The sequence below is a fragment of the Anopheles coluzzii genome, chromosome 2 (assembly GCF_943734685.1).
Source record: "Anopheles coluzzii chromosome 2, AcolN3, whole genome shotgun sequence".
Lineage (NCBI taxonomy): Eukaryota > Metazoa > Arthropoda > Insecta > Diptera > Culicidae > Anopheles > Anopheles coluzzii.
Genome location: NC_064670.1, coordinates 43,653,008 through 43,672,159, shown reverse-complemented (window position 1 = coordinate 43,672,159; position 19,152 = coordinate 43,653,008). Strand labels below are relative to the sequence as shown.

Sequence of the window (19,152 nt, the reverse complement as noted above, 5' to 3'; positions counted from 1 at the left end):
TTGACAAATTGGTAGCCGTGGTTACCGTTTAGATAATCGTACATTCGTTACCAAACCATAAACCATGCTAACCATAAGCACAAACCTCTAACCCTTCCCCCTCAATATCTGGGGCTTAATTCATGTTGCTTTGTTGTGTGCGCCAACAGTTCATTCGTTTCATACGTTAGTGCAATAACCATAATAAACAGCTAACCGGTGTGCGTGTGTGTGTGTTTTTAAGGAAGGCATACACACACACACAAACTGAACACATGCTTAATAAGTGGCCGATTTATTTGCTGGCAAACGATAGCTGAATGCGCCCACTCTTAGCATTGACCGCTTGCCAGCAGGTGCAGGTTAGGCTTTTCCGATTCATAATGTCCGTGTACACGATCCCATTCAGATGGTCCATCTCGTGCTGGGCAATGCGGGCATTCCAGCCGCTCAGTCGCAGCTCTTGCCGGTTGCCGGTGGCATCGAAGCCCTGCAACAGTATCTCCCGGTACCGGGGCACGTCCGCCCGATAGCCGCGCACACTTTCGCACGCCTCCGTGTGTATCACCTTTTCGTAGTTGAGCACTTTCAGTTCGGGGTTGAGAAGAATCTAAAAAATAAAAAGAATTGAGCGATTAACTAGGAAAGGTTAGCTCGAAAGCAGCACAGCAACGTGTACCGTCAATGGCAATGGTTCCATCTCGCGCAGCTTGTAGTCCGCTTTGGTGTACTGGTCCCGCAGCTCGTCCTTAAACTCCATCACGAAGGCGCGCAACGATAGGCCCAGCTGTGGGGCGGCCAATCCGACGCACCGGTACGCTCGCATCACTTTCGTAAGATGCCGGGCCAGATACTGCACTTCGGCGGACTGGAGCTCCTTCTCAGGGATCGCATTGGCCGGCACGCGTAGTACGGGATCGCCTAGCTGCACGATGTGATCGTACGGTGGTTCGTCGTTGCCTTTCGGTTGCCACAAACTTCGATACCACTTGGTAAACGATTTGTCCATCCGGCTGGTGGTGCTGAGTGTTCGGATGCATGTTTTAATCGGTACCGTCACCATTTTGCGTGCAATTGCGGGTGCGACCGGTGCGCGAATGCGGCACAAAACTGTTTACATAATGTTTACAGCGAGACAACACGCGTTGACAAGCCGTTCGAGGGGCTAGCTGTCAAAATCATCTGTTCCGTGGGCGCCGGGCCGTTTGTTGACAAACGGATATTTACACCCTGTGGGGATTGTTCTATGGATTCGCAATGGAGAGGTGCAATTTCTGTGTTTTAGCTATGGTTGCTGTGATGGCTTCGGCATAACTTGGCCGTAATTTGACCCGGGAATGCAAAGGTCGATGAGCTGGCCAGGTGTCGTTATTTTTACTTACACTCCTTGTGCATGCAATAAACAGATTCCATGCCCGTTATCGAAGCGCACTAGGACCTTTATTCGGGACCAGGGCATCTGATCATAAACCACCTGGAGGAAATAGAACACAATAATGCATTAGTTGGCGATACAATACGAGTGCACTGAATTACGAGAAAATAATAAATTTTCCATTTGATATTGCATCGTTTCCTTCGGCAAGATGTAGAACCAAATGGATTAAAGATCATTATAGATTATAAAAGTTCGATTTAATTATATTCGTTGGTAATTATATTTCCCAGAAACTTTTAATGGAACTAGTGTTCTAAAATTATGTTATTTCATTATAAAAGTTTAAAAAGAAAGCCATCAGATCTTCGAATCCTCCTTTTTCCTTTGGCGAGGTAAAGGCGGACGAGCAAGTTATAATCAGAGAGAGGGCACAGGGCTCTCACTAATAACCTACAGCTCATCACTTGGCTTTTATAAGTAGAACCGTCAGCTTACGGCCTACTGATGTTGTGCAACTTTCCAACATCGCTTCGACCCTCTTTTGTCTGCCCAGCGTGCATGCTGCTCTAGCGATGTTCAAACACCGATCTCCCTTCGTTAGAACACACACACGCACACACACACACTTCAACAATACACAGCCCTACACGTGGTTTCGCAGAACGGCATGGCTAAACGTCATTCGAAGAATACCGCATTGCTTTGTTTTGTAAACAAACGTTGATCAACCATGCGTCGAGGGCTGATTGCCGGTGTGTGAGAACAATTGCTGGAATTGGGTTTTAAAGCTTTTGCTGTTCTTTGGAAAATATTCCGCTACGATGGAGTGGCAAATTTTCATTCATGAACTCCAATTGGAGCATAGATATCGAACGCGTGGAACGCATGGTGGATTATTTTATGGTCGTGCGCACTATGGGTGGCGCTTTAAAGTAGATTATTAAAGCGTTATATCTTTGCAACATAATATAATTAAATATTTTTATTAATATACATACTTGAGAAAGATATGATTTTTTTAAACGAAAGAAAGTTATGATACATGAATAATTATTTTCATCTTTCTTTTGTGCGTCGATGTTTAGCCATTGTTTTATATTTAACAAAAAATACTTAAAATAAGCAGTTATAACACGAGTCATCAACTTCACTGCACAAAGCTAAATAACAAATGTTACCATGGTGTTATTTTAGTTTCATGATTTTTGTTTACCACATACAGTTTGTGTAGCCCTTTTGCAAGCGGAACACTACAAATGTTCACCATTGGCGCAACATTTAACATGCTCAACGCGTTTGGCGCAATTTTCAAATGTTCGGATGAAATTTACAGCACATCTCGCGGTGCCCCCGGTTGCTCGTTCTGATTCAGTATGTTTATTGTTTGTCTCAGAATTTTTACACATCGTACGATCAGAGAGGTTTGCAATTAATTAACAGGACATTTGCCAGTTACACCCATGCGCCCCCCTCCCTTCTGGGAAGGGTGGGGGTTCCTTCCTTCGATTTTAAATTGAGTATCAACGCTCCGAGAGACAACGACGTTTGCGACATTTGTGGGTGTTAAACTCCCACTTTCGTCGGACTAATACACACGATACAATATGCCCATTTCTGTTTTTGTTGTTTTTTGTTTTCAAACCTTACAAACACATTCAAATACGTGAGAACATTAACATCCCAAGCCTTCCTTCTCTCCTTGTATCTGTTGCTGCTCCTGCTGCTGCTGTGTGCACATTTAGCATAGGTTCTCGATAGTATGTCTTATTCATTATTCAGATCCATTTTTGTTCTTTGTTATCTTTTCCTTTTAATAATATTCATCACTAGCATCGGTAATTACCATAATTGTTTTGTTTTGTTTTCCCCTTATCGGCTTCAGTTCCCTCGGTATAGACGGAACATATTGGAACATGCAAACATTTACTTAGAACATGTTGTGAAATATTTGTATCGCATTCGTTTCGTGTTTGTTGTTTGGTATGTTTTGTTGTTGTTGTTGTTGTAATAGTGGTTTGATTCACACATTTAAATATGATTACAATTCTCGCCTAACATTTTGCTCTATTATTTCGCCAACTCCACCAGAGAGGAGGTCGATTTTATTTCTCGATAAAACGCCGTTGACTGGTTCAATCACATATAACATACACACGCACACACACACTCACTACCTGGGAGGGGAGAGGGTGTTTTTCGCCAGTTGGACATGCGTTTGGGCGAAGCGCACATCTGTCACTCAGCTTACTCTGGCGAATGCCTTTGCTTCACATTTAGTTGAATTTGTTATACTCAGTTTATTGTCAGCACTTTTCAAAGTGTGTATGTGTGTGCATGTACGTTTGGTTTGGTGGTTGTAAATGTGAGTGTTTGCGTTGCTGGTTTGCACTGTAACCATCACTGGATTCTAGAGTATCTAAAATTTGCCTACCGTTGCGCGTTCTTGTCTTTCCTGTCTTCACATAATAAGCATATAATACTAACATTCAATGATGATGTATACCAGAATACACAGGGATCATCCGAGCCGGGTCATGCCTTCACCGGAGCATTACGTCCTGAAGAAGCCAGTCCTGCCGCAAAAACGGTCCTCACATACACACGCACACACACGCTCGCGGTAAGATGTCGCAGCACTGAACATGAGCAAATTGTTACGGAAAGTAACAAGGAAGCGTTGTTTGGCAAGAAATATATCGGAGTAGATCGAACAATTGAGCGCGTCCTTCTCAACCCGCCATTATGGTGCAGCGTTCGAATCTACTACGTTTTGAATGTTAAAATAGGTATGCTAAAGTGAAGACCGTTCGGTAGCTCAACTGAACCAAAGTTGCGCTTTGTACGGCAGATTCAATATCATAAACTGTAGCAGACTCAGGAAGGGCCAACACACATATCTTCTAAAGTCTTTCCCCAAACATAAAGCAAGGAAAGATGAAAAATAGCACGTAGTCATTCAATTTCGGGCAAACATTACTGTGTTCGTCATTCAAACAAACAAACCTATACACACACACATTTTGGAGAGCACATTTTACATTGAACCGAAATCACGACGTGCACGATCTAACGACACACATCGGTCAAGTGTTGTGGGGAAAGTAGCTGAAGCGAAGAAAAACAAAAAAATAACGAGAAACGTAAACGTAAACATCTTACACCGCTGTTCCGTGTCAAACGGTTTAAAAATCACATTGTCGGCGGGGCTCGGATGATTTTGGTTACGGTTCGTACGTTTGCCATAACTAGTACGGGCGAATACTTTGGCAGTATAAAACATCACCCTTGTATGTATCTACGCGCGCGCATGTGTGTGTGTGTGTGTTTGCATCTTTTCCATTATTTTCCTTTTACGTAAGGGATGTTGTTAAAAGATGCTCGCAATTATTATCCAAAAAAAAAACAGCACGAATAACTATTTACGTGAGAAAAGGGGATGTGAGGAGGTTCAGAGGGTTATTAAATTCAATTCTGCTGCTACCGCTAACCGAGCCTTGTTCGCGCGTCGTGTGTAGGTGTGCTGCCTTGCGGTAGAGTGCTACTACTGTCGGCTCCATCCGCCACCATGGCGAAAGCATACAACACACGCACCTGCTTAGATAGGAACGTATTTGCCCTTCGGTTTGTAAAACAGTTGCCCCTTGGCTAGCCGTTTGGTGATCTCCGACAGCAGCAGGCGCTTCTCCTTCTTGATCTTTTGCAGCACGCCCTTGTTTTCCTGCGCTCGTCGCGACAGGTACGGCAGGACTTCGTTGACTGGACCGTACGGGATGTATTTGTAGGCCGAGTAACCGGCTTGACCTGGCACGTGGCAAATGGTAGGAGAGAAAGGATAGCAGATTAGCGGTGAAGGTTCGTTCGAGACAGGGGGGGTTCTTACCGAGCGGGAACGTGATGTAATCACACATGCCCAATAATTGACCGAAGCAAATCACTTTATCTTCCGGATGGATGCCAATCTCCTGCATCTTCTCAATGGCAAACCGAACCGTATCCTCGTTGTGCGATGCAACCATGATGGCAATCTTCTTCGGATCGATGTTTGCATCTTTGAGAATCTGCAATGGTTAGCGTAAAGGAAACAGATTTAGTTAGTTCAACCTCATTCCTGTAGAAGGAGCTGTTTGTGCATACCCTGATGCGTCTCAAACACTCAGTCAACGTCTTGTGGTACATTTCCGTAGTTGCTTCGAAGGAGGGATTAGTTGGATCCTCATAGCCCAGTGCGGCGGCACGGGCACGCTCTTGCTCGATGTACGCTCCGCGCACAAGCTTCGCGCCGAAATAGAAGTTTTGACGCTTGGCTTGCTCCAGATCCGTGCACACCTAACGAGGTAGAGTATCATAAATATCATCTTTTAGCGAGACAGAGAGAGAGAAAGAAAAGAAGCATCCAAATGCTGCTGCTGTCCCTTTACCTCTTTGTACGTGTCCTTCAGATAACACTGGTAGGTGTTAAACACTATGGCCTTTTCGGTGTTATACTTTCGCATCATTTCGAGTGTGATTCGAGAGATGGCTGGTTGGAAGTAGGTTTGCTCGGCGTCAATCATAATACGAACGTCAAGGTCTTGGGCAGTCTGGAGACAGAAGCGGGAAAATAGTAAATTACATCTATCTCATCCGCTACGGTACATCCTCTTTCGGCCACAAACAATTCTCACCTTAACAATAGTATTCAATCGTCTGATCATGTTACGGAACATCTCCTCTTCTTTGGGTGGAATCTTTGAGATCAAGCGACGCATTTGACCGGTAACCGGGTCCGGCACGCGGAAGGTTTCGCTCAGCTGACAGTCCTCGTTAATAATACCGGTCCACGGGAACAGATGCAGAATGCTGTGGACGATAATGATGGTTGATGATACTTCTTCAACCAAACAAAAATGGCCCTCGATGCACCTACCCGTCTTTGTCGGATGTCACCTTCTCCAAAAACTGCTTTACCTCCGCCTTATCGGAAACGTTGCCGAGATAGCGTTCGAGATCTTGAATGGTTTTGTGATGCGTTAAAATGTTCCCGGTACTTCCGGCCAAATCCATCATATAGCGGCGAGCCTGCATGATTACTTCCGACACTTGAAGCTGCAATGGACGGAATCGGATTTTCGTTAAGGAATTGCATGCTGAAGGGATTTCAGAGAGCTCGTCTCTGAGTGCAAAATACGTACTAGCAGCTGTGGTCTACCGAGGGCAGTCAATTTAATAGCAGTAATACCAGTACCGAATGTGGCACCTGTAAATGGATGAGTAAACAAATTTGAATTAAAAAAATGTATATTTATTGTAATAAGATAATAAGATGACTCAAATTAAAAGAATATGTACGTTATTAACATTAAATGTTTTAATCGACATCCATCACATTCGTTCTAAACTGTTTTAGAGCGTTTTAGTACAAACGCACCCACCGTGTTGATGGGACTCATGGAACTCACCAAAATTTACAAGCTGAAGAAGCAAAAGAGTGACACTCCGAGAGTGACCATCGTTCAATTCCACCCACATGCACACATACATGATGGGAAAATTCCCCCCCCCCCCCCCCCCCCCATTTTCCATCACCCTGTCCCCGGCCGTGCCCTGTATGTCATGCTTGCACACTGCTTGGCATGTTCTGCCCACTCGCACACACCGCCGGATTGAAATAGGCCATCGACAGTCGAGAAAATACACAACGCAAAACGTTCTGAATCATTCGGCTATAATTTGCAGCGCGTGATCCAACATTAAGCAACCAACATTCCCGACCAATGCTGCATATCTGCTCTACAATGACGTCAAACAAAAAAACGGCCCTACGTAATGATGGCCGAGCCCCTCGTGAACATGGGTTTCCTTCTTCCAACAGCGTGAGACAGGTGCAGACATTGGTTGCGGTATCACTCGTAAAGCCTGTCTGTTTTATACCGTGAGCTGGGCAACATATCTAGCGGCGTCACGTGACGTGTACATTTTCTGCTGGTATTGTAGTTTGCATTACATTTTGTGCAACTGTAATACAAATATTCAACAAGCGTATGTTTGGTGCATTGTTTTATCCATCATTGGGACAAGAAAACATATGATTTTTTTTGTAAATTTCATTTCAAACATGCATTATAAATATGCAATAAATTTCAAATCAAACATAAACTTTCGTCTCGTAAAACACTTCTTCATCCTATGAAATCTACGTTAAAAGTGTGTTTCAGAAGCGATGATGGTACGAAATTCTGCAGAGAAGTAAAGAAGCAAAAGATAATTGCTTGGGACACTGGCACACACGCACACTCCTAGCCACTGTCCGGTCAATGGCAATTCAGAAGGTCAGTGGCAGAAACACTATCGCAAAATCAGGTTTTATGCGCCGCCAACCGGACACCACGGGCCCCGTGTGTCCAGACGGACAAAAAACGTGTTTCTCTTTTTTGATTAAGGAAGAATACAAAAAATGTAACAACAAGAAAGTTGAGATACCCTGGCCGGTTTGTCCTGCTCTAAAAAAGTATACGTTTCGCCATCGCCCAAGGGCATTGTCTGAATTTTGCGATCAAATGGCTTCCATCGCAAACACGCAGCCTATTAATTTTGGTCTTTTTCTCAGCAAAACGAAGCAGCGATAGGGGCGCGATGTGCAGCATTTTCGATCGCACCATTGCTGTTGTTCCATTTTCGGCAACCGCCCCTGACGTTCCAGCAGAAGCAGAAGTCACCGGAAGGAAGTGAAGCGCAAGAAAATCACGAGCGACCGGCTGAGAAAGCAACCACACCGGCTACATTCTCCCCATCGCTGGATCACGCTCCGGTGCCGTCAGGTGGAGCAATAAATAAAATTCCAATCCGCGGAGCAGAGCGACCCGCTGCTGAATGCAACGTGGTCATCTCTTCCGTCGGTAAAAGTTGCGCTAGACTCGGTTGTCAGGTTTCTCTTGCTGCAGCATGCACCAGTTTATTTTTCCTGTTTGTTTTATTGCTTCTCGGGCCAACAAAACGACGAGCATTTGGCTGTACGTAAGACCAGTAATATTCTCGCTGCAGCTGTGCAGCCGTTCGGGCGGTGACCGGACCGCGAGTGCATCATCGCACTGTGCTCGATTCAAGAAGAAAATGAAGCACTCATTATGCAACCGTTGCAAATTCGGTGCCGGTCAGCAAATGTTTTAAGCCCTGAGCCCATGTGCGCACAAGTTGGTTCTCATTTGTGTTAGTTTTTTTTTTGTAATACCCTGGGGTTTGCCAAATCGTACGCCACGAACCTGTTGATGGACAATCGATTTTAATGATGGGCTAACGCGATCATGTGACACCAAGGAAGGGTTATATTTTTAGGTAAAAAGGGTTTTGTTGCATAATCAGGTACCATATTTTTGCACCACATCTAGAGTGTGTATGTGTCTGTGTAAGTTATTATTAGTGTCTATCACATTTGCAAAATATTATGAACAAGACTTTCATAAGTAAACTGTTCCCTTGTCTTCGTGACCATTATACACACCTTTGACCGCGTCGAGACACTCGAGGAAAGTTTCCATGTTGCGTTCGCAGGTGGCTTCATTAAGGTAAAAGTACGTCCTGGCACTCTGCACCTTGTATCGCCGATCGGCGAACGTTTTATCGACGCTGTACTGTGGCAGCGAGTCAGCACTGTCCTCCGACAGGTTGGTTCCCGCGGACGACACGGAAGCTCTGAAAGTGGCGAACGATGCAATTGGATATTAGAGAGGTGTGACACCTTTAACACGAGACAGACGTCCCGGAGCAGGCCCGATCTACTTACTCAACTTCGCGCTTTTCTGCCTCCTCCTGGGACAGATCTTCCTCTACCGAATAGTCAAGAATCGGTTTGACACCGAACGAACGCAATCTAAAATATGTTTTGAAGGAAACTAACGATTAGCATATGTGTTCTTGTGGTAGAATTTTCGAGTAGGCCTATTGTTCCGTGAATAATCTTTGTTAGTTCTATGAAAACAAAACATCTATGCAAAATTATTTAATCAGAAATTATATGTACATAAGTTCAAGATGGATGCTTTACAACTATACATCGAATGAAAACTAAATTTCCTGGTGTTTTTATTACAAAATATCTATTGAAATCAACATAAAATTCATGAGGTTATCAAACTGTTATCGATGTTCAAAAACATACTATTTTCTTTGAGCTTGCCACCAGAGTGTTGTACATGACTTTTTACAATTAGATGAAAAATAATTTATTTCAGGAAAATTAAACGTAACAAACACGCTGAACACTTTTCGTTGCGCAATGTGCCCATTTATCCATGTTATATACACATAAAGTGAAAGGCATACAGCCATGTTCTGTACTGTCTGTATATGGATAAAACGATATAAGAACGAAGAACGATGCAGAAGGGAAAATAAATAATTGTGAGCGTCAAAAGTCGTATTGCATCGTCAGACGAAATTATGGTCCAAACATCAACACGGCACTGATGGTAAACAATACATGTACTAAACAGACGTAAAGACACAAGATGGTTACACTAAACAAGGAGTTTTGGGATGGAAAGCACACGTGTGCTTCTCGCCACAGAAGGCGTTCTTCCGAAGCACGTGGAAGGGAAAGTGCGGGACAGGTGTGGTGTGATGAAATAATCACGAACAAGTGCACAAGTCAGTTAGCCAACAATAAACGCGCATCCAACGCATTCGGGTCGTCGTGTAGGTGAAATGTTTTGCCTGAATGCATTCGTTTTCTCATTACAAAAGGTCGCAATCACAAACGGGAAACGTATAGAAATTGGTAGGAATAGAGACACCTTGTTAATGTTGGCACGATCCGGATACGATCCTCGCCCGCCACAAAATGCCCATAGAACGTCTGCTTCATCAGATAGACAAACAGCCGGTCGCCGAGAATGGCTCGCATCAGTTTCATGATCTATCGGGCCAGAAGAGGGGAGAGGGACGCAGAACCGTTCGGGTGGAACCATCGAGGGAGCCCGCCGATACGACCGGATTCCGGAACGATCAGGTTGGTCGGGGCCGCCGGGGGAGTTGATGATCCACAATCAGTCAGATGCGAGAGAGAGAGACACATTGCCGCGTTCGAGGATGCGAGTTTTGTGTACATATGTGTGAGTTTATATTTAATTGTTTGTTAAATCCAATAAAAAAGCGAATGGGAGGATGAGATTTTTGTAGACAAAATTTTGCGAACACATATTTTTCATGTTGTAGTTTAACAACAAATATTGTAGGACGAAAAGTAAATGGTAAACCATCGATCCCGTTGAACAAAAGATAAAAGTAATATTTGTGTGTTTTTTTATATCACGAAAAACAAACGTGAAGAATGAAAAAAGAAAGAAAAAAAACGATACAAAAGATACAAAAAAAGGAGAAAAGAAAGAAAAGAAAAATAATACCATTAGAAATACAACTATTCGCTAGCGGTTACATGTACCTTTCCAGTGTTGGGACAATTTTTTGCTGATCTTCACCGGCCACAAAATGGCCATAGAATGTATACTTCATCAGCAGCGTAAAGAGCTTTTCACCGAGAATGGTTTGCGCGACTTTCATCAGCTGTAAAATCACGTGCGATTTGCGCAAGGCGAGCGCGGGATGGTGTGATGATCGTTACACATTGGCCGTTGGGTTCGTATGAGCGTGAGAACGTGCGTAGATGGAGTCGGAAGTTGCAGGTGGTTTTTGGTGGTTTGTAGTGTATTCCATGCAACAAGGATACGATCGCCATTCACGAACCACACGCAAACGGTCGACGATTGTGTGTATTGTTTAAAATGTTTTATATTGCATTTGTTTTTGCCAATTTATTTATTATCATTGCAATTGCGCATGGCAAAATCATTCGTTTGGTTGTTTTTGTTTTATATTACGCCAATTTAAATATCCAAATCGTATTGGGTTCAATTTCCAATATAATTTTTCCAATTTTCAATATATAACCAGCACACCATTCGTTTGAGGAGGTTTAGTATCGCATGAAGGAAGAATAGGTCCGTTCCGACCGTTTTTTGGTGGCGTAATGGCGTATTTGTGTGTTTCGTATGATGACAGCGCAACGATGATCGGGGTTCGGAGATGCAGAATGATAGACATGCGCGGCACAATTTGGTATCGAATCATTTTGAATTTTCGAGCGATTCCCAGGGATAGTTGGATCGAACATGCGGGGTAAGGATCATTGTAACACAGGTACGGTGAATTTTGCCATCATATCATTCCAATTGGTATAATTTTGAGGTCCAAAATTTGTGCAGCAAGATTCGATGAAGAGTAAAGGCAAAAGCCCAATGTGACATACATAATGAAACGAGAGTAAGAGACAAAGAAAAAGAAAGGAAGAGACATTGGTCAATTGTTAGTTACACAATACATCACTGCATGTCGGTTAGATTATGAAGAGTTCGGGTAGTGTGAAGAAGAAGGATACAGGGAAGCTGTTAAATTGGGATCAGATTAGGGATCGTGCAGCGGCGAACAATCGACCGAGATTTACTAACACCTGTTTCGTCAACTCGCGAATCATTTTAATTAGGACATGAAATGAATGACCAGAATTTGCCAAATCATTCGCGCAAACGTGTCCACACTCACGGTAGTTTCATTTTATCAAGCCACAAGAGTGACATCCTCAATGTCATCTCAAGTTCAGGACAATTTGCATTCAATCCGTAGCGATTTTGGCCATTTGGACAATGCGCGCCACTCAGACACGACACGATCGTAAAGGCAAATTCTGGAAGCTCGTAAAATAAACTGAACGGCATTTGGCTGGAAATGGTTGTTGTTAGATATAGCACGACGGCAAAGAGCAGTTGTCGCTAACACGATTGTCATCAGCAATAGACTAACGCATTCTGCTAATGTTTTGACTCATCGCTTAGAAACAGGTATAAACTATTGCTTAGTAACTATTATAACAAGAATTTCTAGCTAAGCGTAGGTATTGCAAATATTATTTGTAATTTTTTTGCATATTCTCAATTTATCATATAGTTCAAAATTAGAATCCCCGACAAAACGAAACCTGCTAGAGCACAGCCCAGCCCTATGTACATGAATCATTGAACCGACGATAGGAATTTATGGAGCACTTAGTAATGAGACTTTAGCAGTTCACTCCGTCCGACGATCAATATTCCACAACGATGGGTGTGGTGGAAGTGATATGTGTTCGTACCATTTACAGTTGCCAGCTGATGACAGATAAAAAATCCTCCCACGTCACATTTCCTCCTGCAAAACTGCCCATTGCAACAAAAAGTGCAATACCGATCGCGAGGTTATGCAACTAAGTTGTAGTGGATGGGATCCAAACTATGCGGGGGCGATTGGTGCGGGCTGGCGGCACCCGGCGGCACAAGTGACGCGGACGATCTAAAGCAGCTATAGCCCAGTTGCACAAACACTAACCGGGCCAGTTGACAAATACTACTTTAGCGCGTGTGGCTCACAGCTACTCTGGCACGTTGCTTGGTCGATCGTTCGCCCCAGCCTCTAATAGTATGAGAGACCGCATGCGTCTTTGCAAAAAGCGCTAGTAGCGAAGGTTCCGCATCACTAACGCCACCAACCGGAACGCGTGCATTGCCAAGGTCAGCACTATTTTATTGCGCGCTTCTCATGTTCTTATCCATGCGGGTGCGGATGGCCCCATTATCCGACCTACCCTTCAAAACTTGGAAGATAAAGATCTGGCTTCTGGTTTGACCATACAGTAAGATCATGCGAATACTTTCGTTTGGGCAGGCTTTTCCGACTTAGATGTGCATCAACTTGTGCATTCGCGGTTCGATGACGGTCACGGGCGGAATGTTTTGTAAATAGCACCAATACATTGTATGTAGAGCACCATACTGGCCTCACTGGTTTGCCAAGATTTTCTTGTTCCACATCCCGTGAAGGTGTGATGTGCGCCACACAGTCAGTTACACCCTTTTTTACCGACGGCACGTTAAACACGTTTAATTAGCGCCATTAATACAACCGAGTACGCAGTGTGCAGCCATGACGATCTGTCGTCCTAAGCTTGAACACACCAGACGTCATGGAATAAATCTCTGGCGCATTGTGGCCGGGTAATCGGCAAGTCGCAACCGAGACCTTGCACTGATTGTGAAATGATAATGGTCCGTGGTCACGAAGCTGTCTTTAGGGGGGGCGGTGATATCTTTCGGCTACCAGCGAACAACTTAATACATTCCACCTCCCTGTTTGTCGAAACGTTTAACGCTCAACGTCCAGTCTTTCAGGCTTGACTTTGGAGTTTGCAAAACCATTGACAGAGCCTTAAAGCTGCCATAATGGTTGCATCGAGGAATGGATGATCATCATGTGATCACGGCTCACGTGCGTCCAACCGCAAAGTGACTTTAATTGTGCTAAGCAACACTAATATCTTGTGGCCGAATTCGCACCGGTTTGAGGTGGTTCCGGTTCACTGGTCTTTCTGACCTCTCCACTTTTGTGAACGGTATGTGTAGCGCGGCGGCGGCAACAATACAAACTGCCAAACTTTGAACGTTTCTCAGCTGTTGGCAAGAGTCGCTGCCTAGTGATGCCCTACCCGGCGACTGCACCAGGTTTAATTATAGAACCCAATACCACTTGACATGCTTCTTCAGCTACGTTTCCTTATTGCAAACGATCATTGGGAAGGTTAGTTGGCACCGTTAGATAATGTTTAGTATACGGAGTGTTACTACCAGCAACTATGTTTTACATTTCAAAATGCAACTCGTTATCAAACATATCTTTACGTACGTACGTGTTGCCGGTTGTGGGCAATACATTCAAATTGGTTGAACGAAATCAAATCGCTCTGCGAATGTGTCCTGCTCCTTGAAGTAAATTTCATTATTATCCAAACTGTAGTATGGCTTCCGGAGCATGGATTAATCGCGTGATCGCTGGGAGTAATATCGCTTTTCCATATGGTTCATTCATTCGGCTAAACAAAAATAACCAACCATTTCGTATCATCCCTTCTGTGAAATGGGGCGACGGGGGAGATGGGACGGAGATGGGGTTGTTTTGTCACATTTTCATGATATCCTGTGCCAAAACTGAACCCGGGGCGACAACAACACGCGCGTGGGCTGACGAAAAACATTTACAATGTGTGTGTACGGGTTCACCATTTCACACAGCCTAATGACTGTTTTGGTGAGAGATCCAGGGACACATGTAAATTAATTGTGCGTCGTCCTAGCACCGGTGCGTACCGGTGTGCTGCGTCGCCAGCCCAAGGCGCCAGACAACCTGCGTGACGTGGAAGCAAAAAAACGCAATGTGGGCATTAGAAGTGAATGATAATTTTAGCATAATTGTACGTCCGCTTCTATCAATCCCTTGCTGCCACGTTGATGGGTTTACACACGTTCGCGTATGGCAGGATTGTTTGGTGACCAGTGAAACACGCCGGTGGTCTACTGCGGCAGCCGTTACAAGCGGCCGTCAGTCGCGGCACTATCATGTGATATTGCTCATTTAGCAATTTTCCATCGTTTACCGTGCGCCAAGGAATAAAAGTGTGTCGCATACATCCATACCATTCGTTGGATGATAGGAAAATTGATCAATTTTGCACGAAAGCCGGAGCTGAATTTAATTGAGTTCGTTCAGAAGTGAACGTAAAAAAGAGAACCTATTGAGTGAACGTTCATCATTCTGCTGGACAATGTCAATCCATCGTGTAATTAATGAAATTAACTAATAGCTAAACACAGCCGTTACAATTTTGTGCTGTCCACTCACATGATTCGCAATTTTCTGCAATCGCGTGACGCGCCTAAACCCACCAGTAGCACAGAGCCTGTTCTGTCCGCGTCCCCTGCTTTTCGTGCTTCGTGGATCCCATCGTTACAGGCATGGGAAACACCCCAACGGTGTGCCAAAAATACACCGCCGGTGGGTATTCTTTCACGAAAGTGTAGTGGACTTGTGGCAGATTGAGAAAAAAGGTCAACCCGCACACCTCATGCGAATCGCCAAACATGAGCACGAGACTTTCAAACGCGAGCAATACACGGTGGCGATCCGCTGCTTGCCAACATCTTGCCAACTTTGCAGCTGGTGCACGGGCAATGTTTTGTGCGATGTGTTCAGGTCGCCTTCTTTCTACCCGGTCTTCTGAAGCACTTATTTATTGCTCATTCACTTTCGACTTGGTGTGTGTGTGTGTGTGTACGAACATTATACAGAATAGGGTGATAGATCATCTTAGCAAGACAAACCCTCTCCACCGCGAGAGAAACTGGGTTTGTTTAGCTAGTGTTTTGTGTGTTTTTCTCGCATTTTTTTTTTCTTGCAAAATTCTTTAAACTATCCAACCGACACCAAAGAGCGTGTGTTGGATAAATTTAGCACATTTCAGTGGCGGTGCCACTCAAATCTTCCTGCCTGACCCACGCGTTCACCGCGAGGTAGTTGTTGATGTGATGAGCCTGGCCGAATTTCTACTGTGCACAGGTACTCAAATGTCCTGAGTGTGATAGCTGACATTCGCCACATTTATTGGAGTAATACCTCGAGTTGTTAGCTATTTCTTTAAAAAAAAACCGTACTTCAGCTACTGATTACTAGTAACCGGCTGTTTTTGTAAAGCAGTGCAACATTGTAGTGTAACTTGCATAATGGGTACCAGTTCAAATTAGCTGCAATGTAAACGATCGCAAAACAACAAGGACGATTATGCAACGCCTCGGTGCAGTATTGAACTGCCCTAGCAACAAAGGAAGGAAATGACCGAACGGGAGGGGGCTTGTATACACAGCCAAGCCAGTCCCATTCTGTTGCTGCTTGTTCTAAATGTGACGCGAACGCTCGGCGGCTGTGCATGTGCCAGAATATCGCGCTATTGATCACATGCATAACCGCCAAAGGGAAACGATCCGGTGTAAGGATGTAATGGACTATCTTTAGGATGGGGCCAAGTGTGCTGAAGGGATGGTCCGCCCCGTTGTTCGTATTCATGTGTGCTGAAATCGATTATGATCCAAGCCGACTTGACAGCGAAGAAACCGTATTTCTTCGTTTTGAAGTTCCCCAGAGCGCACCAGACGGTCCTTTTCGAGTGACTCTTGACGTAACGGATTTTCACTTCTGTTTTGTCGATTGTTAGCTTACACGAACGGGACACACAGAGCGTGTACAAGCGGCAGCATGTGGTGGAAGGGAAATCGAAGGGAAATGATTCTGGCACGGCATTCATAGTGTCGGGAAAGGGGGGGGGGGGGGGGGGGGGTTGGGGGGGAGCGGAGACCGGTGTTAAAATCGTACAGATTATGAAGGATAGCTGGTCGCCTTTTGCAAACTCTTCTACATTCGTGGGATGACAGCGGGCTTTGGGGGTCGTTCCCAAGAGTGCCACACCAAACACTGGACTCGTCTGGGCATCGGGCAGGTCCCCAAAAGCGCGTCCTTACCTTCATATTGTTTTCCACCAAAAACTCGGACGAGCACAGCACGTACACGAAGTATGCCCGTATCAGCTCGAAGGTGGTTTTGCTCTTGAAGGCCGCATGCGGATCGTTGAAGCTGACGTCCAGCGGATCGCGCTGCGGGGTGGAGGGATTGTTGTCCTGCTGCTGGCGCTGGCGGGCACCGGTGCTGACGGGCGAGGGAGCAGCGACCGTAGTGGACCGCCAGCGACGCGTTCCGTCGAGCGACGGGTGTCCTTCCAGGGTTAGCCGGTGGTTGAGCGCCGCCAGCAAGGCGCTCGACAGCTGGCCACGGTGGTTACTGGCCGCATGAATACCGTACTGTCGCTGGAACTGCTCCGACCGCGAGTGCGACAAGCATCCGTTCGTGCCGGTCGACGACGGGGAGGACACCTTGCGCGGCACCAGGCTGTTACAGCGCGAAACCGTACGGAGAAAGGCCATGGTAATGCGGAGGAAGGCCGGATGGATGGGTTGCGTACGTACTGAGCACTGCTTGCACCGAAATTACCCCACCGGGTAGTTTGTTGGGCTAAGAGCAGTTGAGATGGTATTCGGAGGAGGCAGGGATGCTATAATTCCCGTGTTACTCGTACCGGCAGCAGCTGCACTCACTTACACACTGAAAAGGGCACGCGCACACGTCGGCTTTTTTTTTTTTTTGGTTGGACACTTTTTGCACAAGCTCAAACAAACTTGACTTGGACGCACCAGCAGGAAAAGGATATTGACACACCGCACACACAATGGGAGCACACTCGCGGGCAGCACGTGTGTACCGTTAGGGCCACAACACAACACACAGTTCGCTTTTGCGTCACAGGACGAACGGACCAATGTGACCCAGCCAAGGATGTGCAGCGCCACACAATCACACGTCACAAGTAGAGCACACTTTCTGTGCTCCAAAACTATCTCCCTCTTTCTTTCTCTCACACACACACACACACAGAGACGGCGAAATACCGGCGAAGTAGGCGACGGATCCTTGCTGTCACACACACGAACACACGCGCACACACACACACCAATACACTGACACTGTTCTGTCACTCAACGGAGGCGAACTGGAAAACTGGTGGGGGGACGACGACGACGACACAAGACGGCGAGGACGATTTTTCTTCCTGGTGTTTAGCCTTCTTTTCGCAAGTGCTAACGCAAGCCCCGAATCTGCTTTCTGTTGTTTCCCGGTAAATCCTGTAAAGAGACGACGGAAAAGGAAGGCATTGGAACATTGCTTGCTCAATCCATCTTTCGTCCAGCAACGGAAAATAGCACGTGATAATGCGTGAAGCGCCGTCCTTCGTTGTGGCGAAGGGCGACGCATTTTTCGCGACGGACGTTGTTGCGGGAAGAAACGCGGGGTACAATTGCCGGCAGGTGTACGGTGACGAGGGGCAGCCGGTGGCAATCGCTCAATTGGCAATGGAGCGGCCAAGAATATTCTCACTATTACCGGGATTACACAATCGCGTGCAAATTCATCCGCTCGCCTGCATATACACAGTCGGGCAGAGACGCACGTGCACACATGCGCAATTATACGCGACGCACACTACCAACGTCGGAATTACGTAAATGAAACAAATTTTCCAATATTTCTTTTCCGTGCCGATGGAAAACTAACAGCATTTGCTGCATCGTATGAAAATAGACCACAAAGCTAAAGTGAATTTTCATTCGAGCAGTGCAAAACTGGCGATAAACCCCGTCTGGATCAAATATTCGTTTTCGCACTGTTGGTGTTTGTTCGTCCCTTTTCAAGTTAAAAAAAAAAGATTACTATTCTATTGTGCACATCGAAAAGTAGGTACAACTTTGCAACTAAATCTCAGCTGTAGATTATCGACTGACGAATGCGAGAAACGGACTCCCCGGCAACCGAATTGCCATCGGTGTCAGCAAATTTACAAGTGTCTAATTTTATATTCACTGCCACCTGTTCCAGCGTGCCGATTAGGGCAATATTTCAGGCAGAACCGTTTGGGAAACTTTTCGCTGCAGTAGTGCACTAATGTAGTTGGTTTTTTTCTCCCCCGTTGTAGCAAAACGGCTCAAGTTTAAAGCTTAACAATTTACCACGCACGAAGGAAGTAGAACTAGCAAACCGTCCAGACTGGGCAGACTCGGTGCTCTACTCGCGAGGAAAAATTGTGCGCTCGCTTTCGTTCTTTCGGCTGGCGACTTAGGCAGCGCTCTGTCAGTTGTCGAACGACAACTGTCAGGCGAGAAGCAAAACTTTGTTTGATTTGTGCTCTGGCATCAGTTTCTTGCCTTGTAGAACAGCCATTAATTGCAATAAAAACCTTTTTTTTTGTTGTGAAAAATGAAGGAATTGGACTAGACTATAAGAATATTCAGTGTTTCGGTGAA

At 45.3% G+C, this 19,152-nt stretch overlaps 2 protein-coding genes across 6 annotated transcripts; both read right to left on the bottom strand.

Annotated features, from left to right (window-relative positions):
- Nucleotides 1-247: 247 nt before the first annotated feature.
- Nucleotides 248-1,466, bottom strand: LOC120948408 (peptide deformylase, mitochondrial-like). Its single transcript, XM_040364686.2, has 2 exons — nt 659-1,466; nt 248-589 (listed from the first exon to the last, which is right to left on the bottom strand). Exons 1-2 carry the CDS (start codon nt 1,040-1,042, stop codon nt 275-277), a joined length of 699 nt encoding a protein of 232 aa, XP_040220620.2. The 5' UTR covers nt 1,043-1,466; the 3' UTR covers nt 248-274.
- Nucleotides 1,467-2,711: 1,245 nt separating this feature from the next.
- LOC120947700 (proline dehydrogenase 1, mitochondrial) lies at nt 2,712-18,963 on the bottom strand. Of its 5 annotated transcripts, none has more exons than XM_040363287.2 (12): nt 18,859-18,963; nt 16,762-17,976; nt 10,773-10,894; nt 9,117-9,203; nt 8,835-9,025; nt 6,529-6,593; nt 6,264-6,442; nt 6,022-6,196; nt 5,776-5,937; nt 5,492-5,683; nt 5,238-5,415; nt 2,712-5,158 (listed from the first exon to the last, which is right to left on the bottom strand). In XM_040363287.2, exons 2-12 carry the CDS (start codon nt 17,218-17,220, stop codon nt 4,953-4,955), a joined length of 2,016 nt encoding a protein of 671 aa, XP_040219221.2. In that variant the 5' UTR covers nt 17,221-17,976; nt 18,859-18,963; the 3' UTR covers nt 2,712-4,952. The 5 variants fall into 5 exon arrangements, with proteins under 5 accessions (XP_040219221.2, XP_040219220.2, XP_049467188.1 ...); XM_040363286.2 differs by lacking the exon at nt 10,773-10,894 and adding an exon at nt 10,126-10,247; XM_049611231.1 differs by having other exon boundaries at nt 18,866-18,962.
- Between the last annotated feature and the right edge of the window lie 189 nt (nt 18,964-19,152).

Coding starts and splice junctions, on each gene's coding strand:
- LOC120948408 (XM_040364686.2), bottom strand. CDS start 1,042: ATGGTGACGGTACCGATTAAAACATGCATCCGAACACTCAGCACCACC. Junction 590..658: donor TGGAACCATTGCCATTGACG/GTACACGTTGCT, acceptor TTTATTTTTTAG/ATTCTTCTCAACCCCGAACT.
- LOC120947700 (XM_040363287.2), bottom strand. CDS start 17,220: ATGGCCTTTCTCCGTACGGTTTCGCGCTGTAACAGCCTGGTGCCGCGC. Junction 6,594..8,834: donor GTGTCTCGACGCGGTCAAAG/GTGTGTATAATG, acceptor ATCCATTTACAG/GTGCCACATTCGGTACTGGT. Junction 6,443..6,528: donor TCGGTAGACCACAGCTGCTA/GTACGTATTTTG, acceptor CGTCCATTGCAG/CTTCAAGTGTCGGAAGTAAT.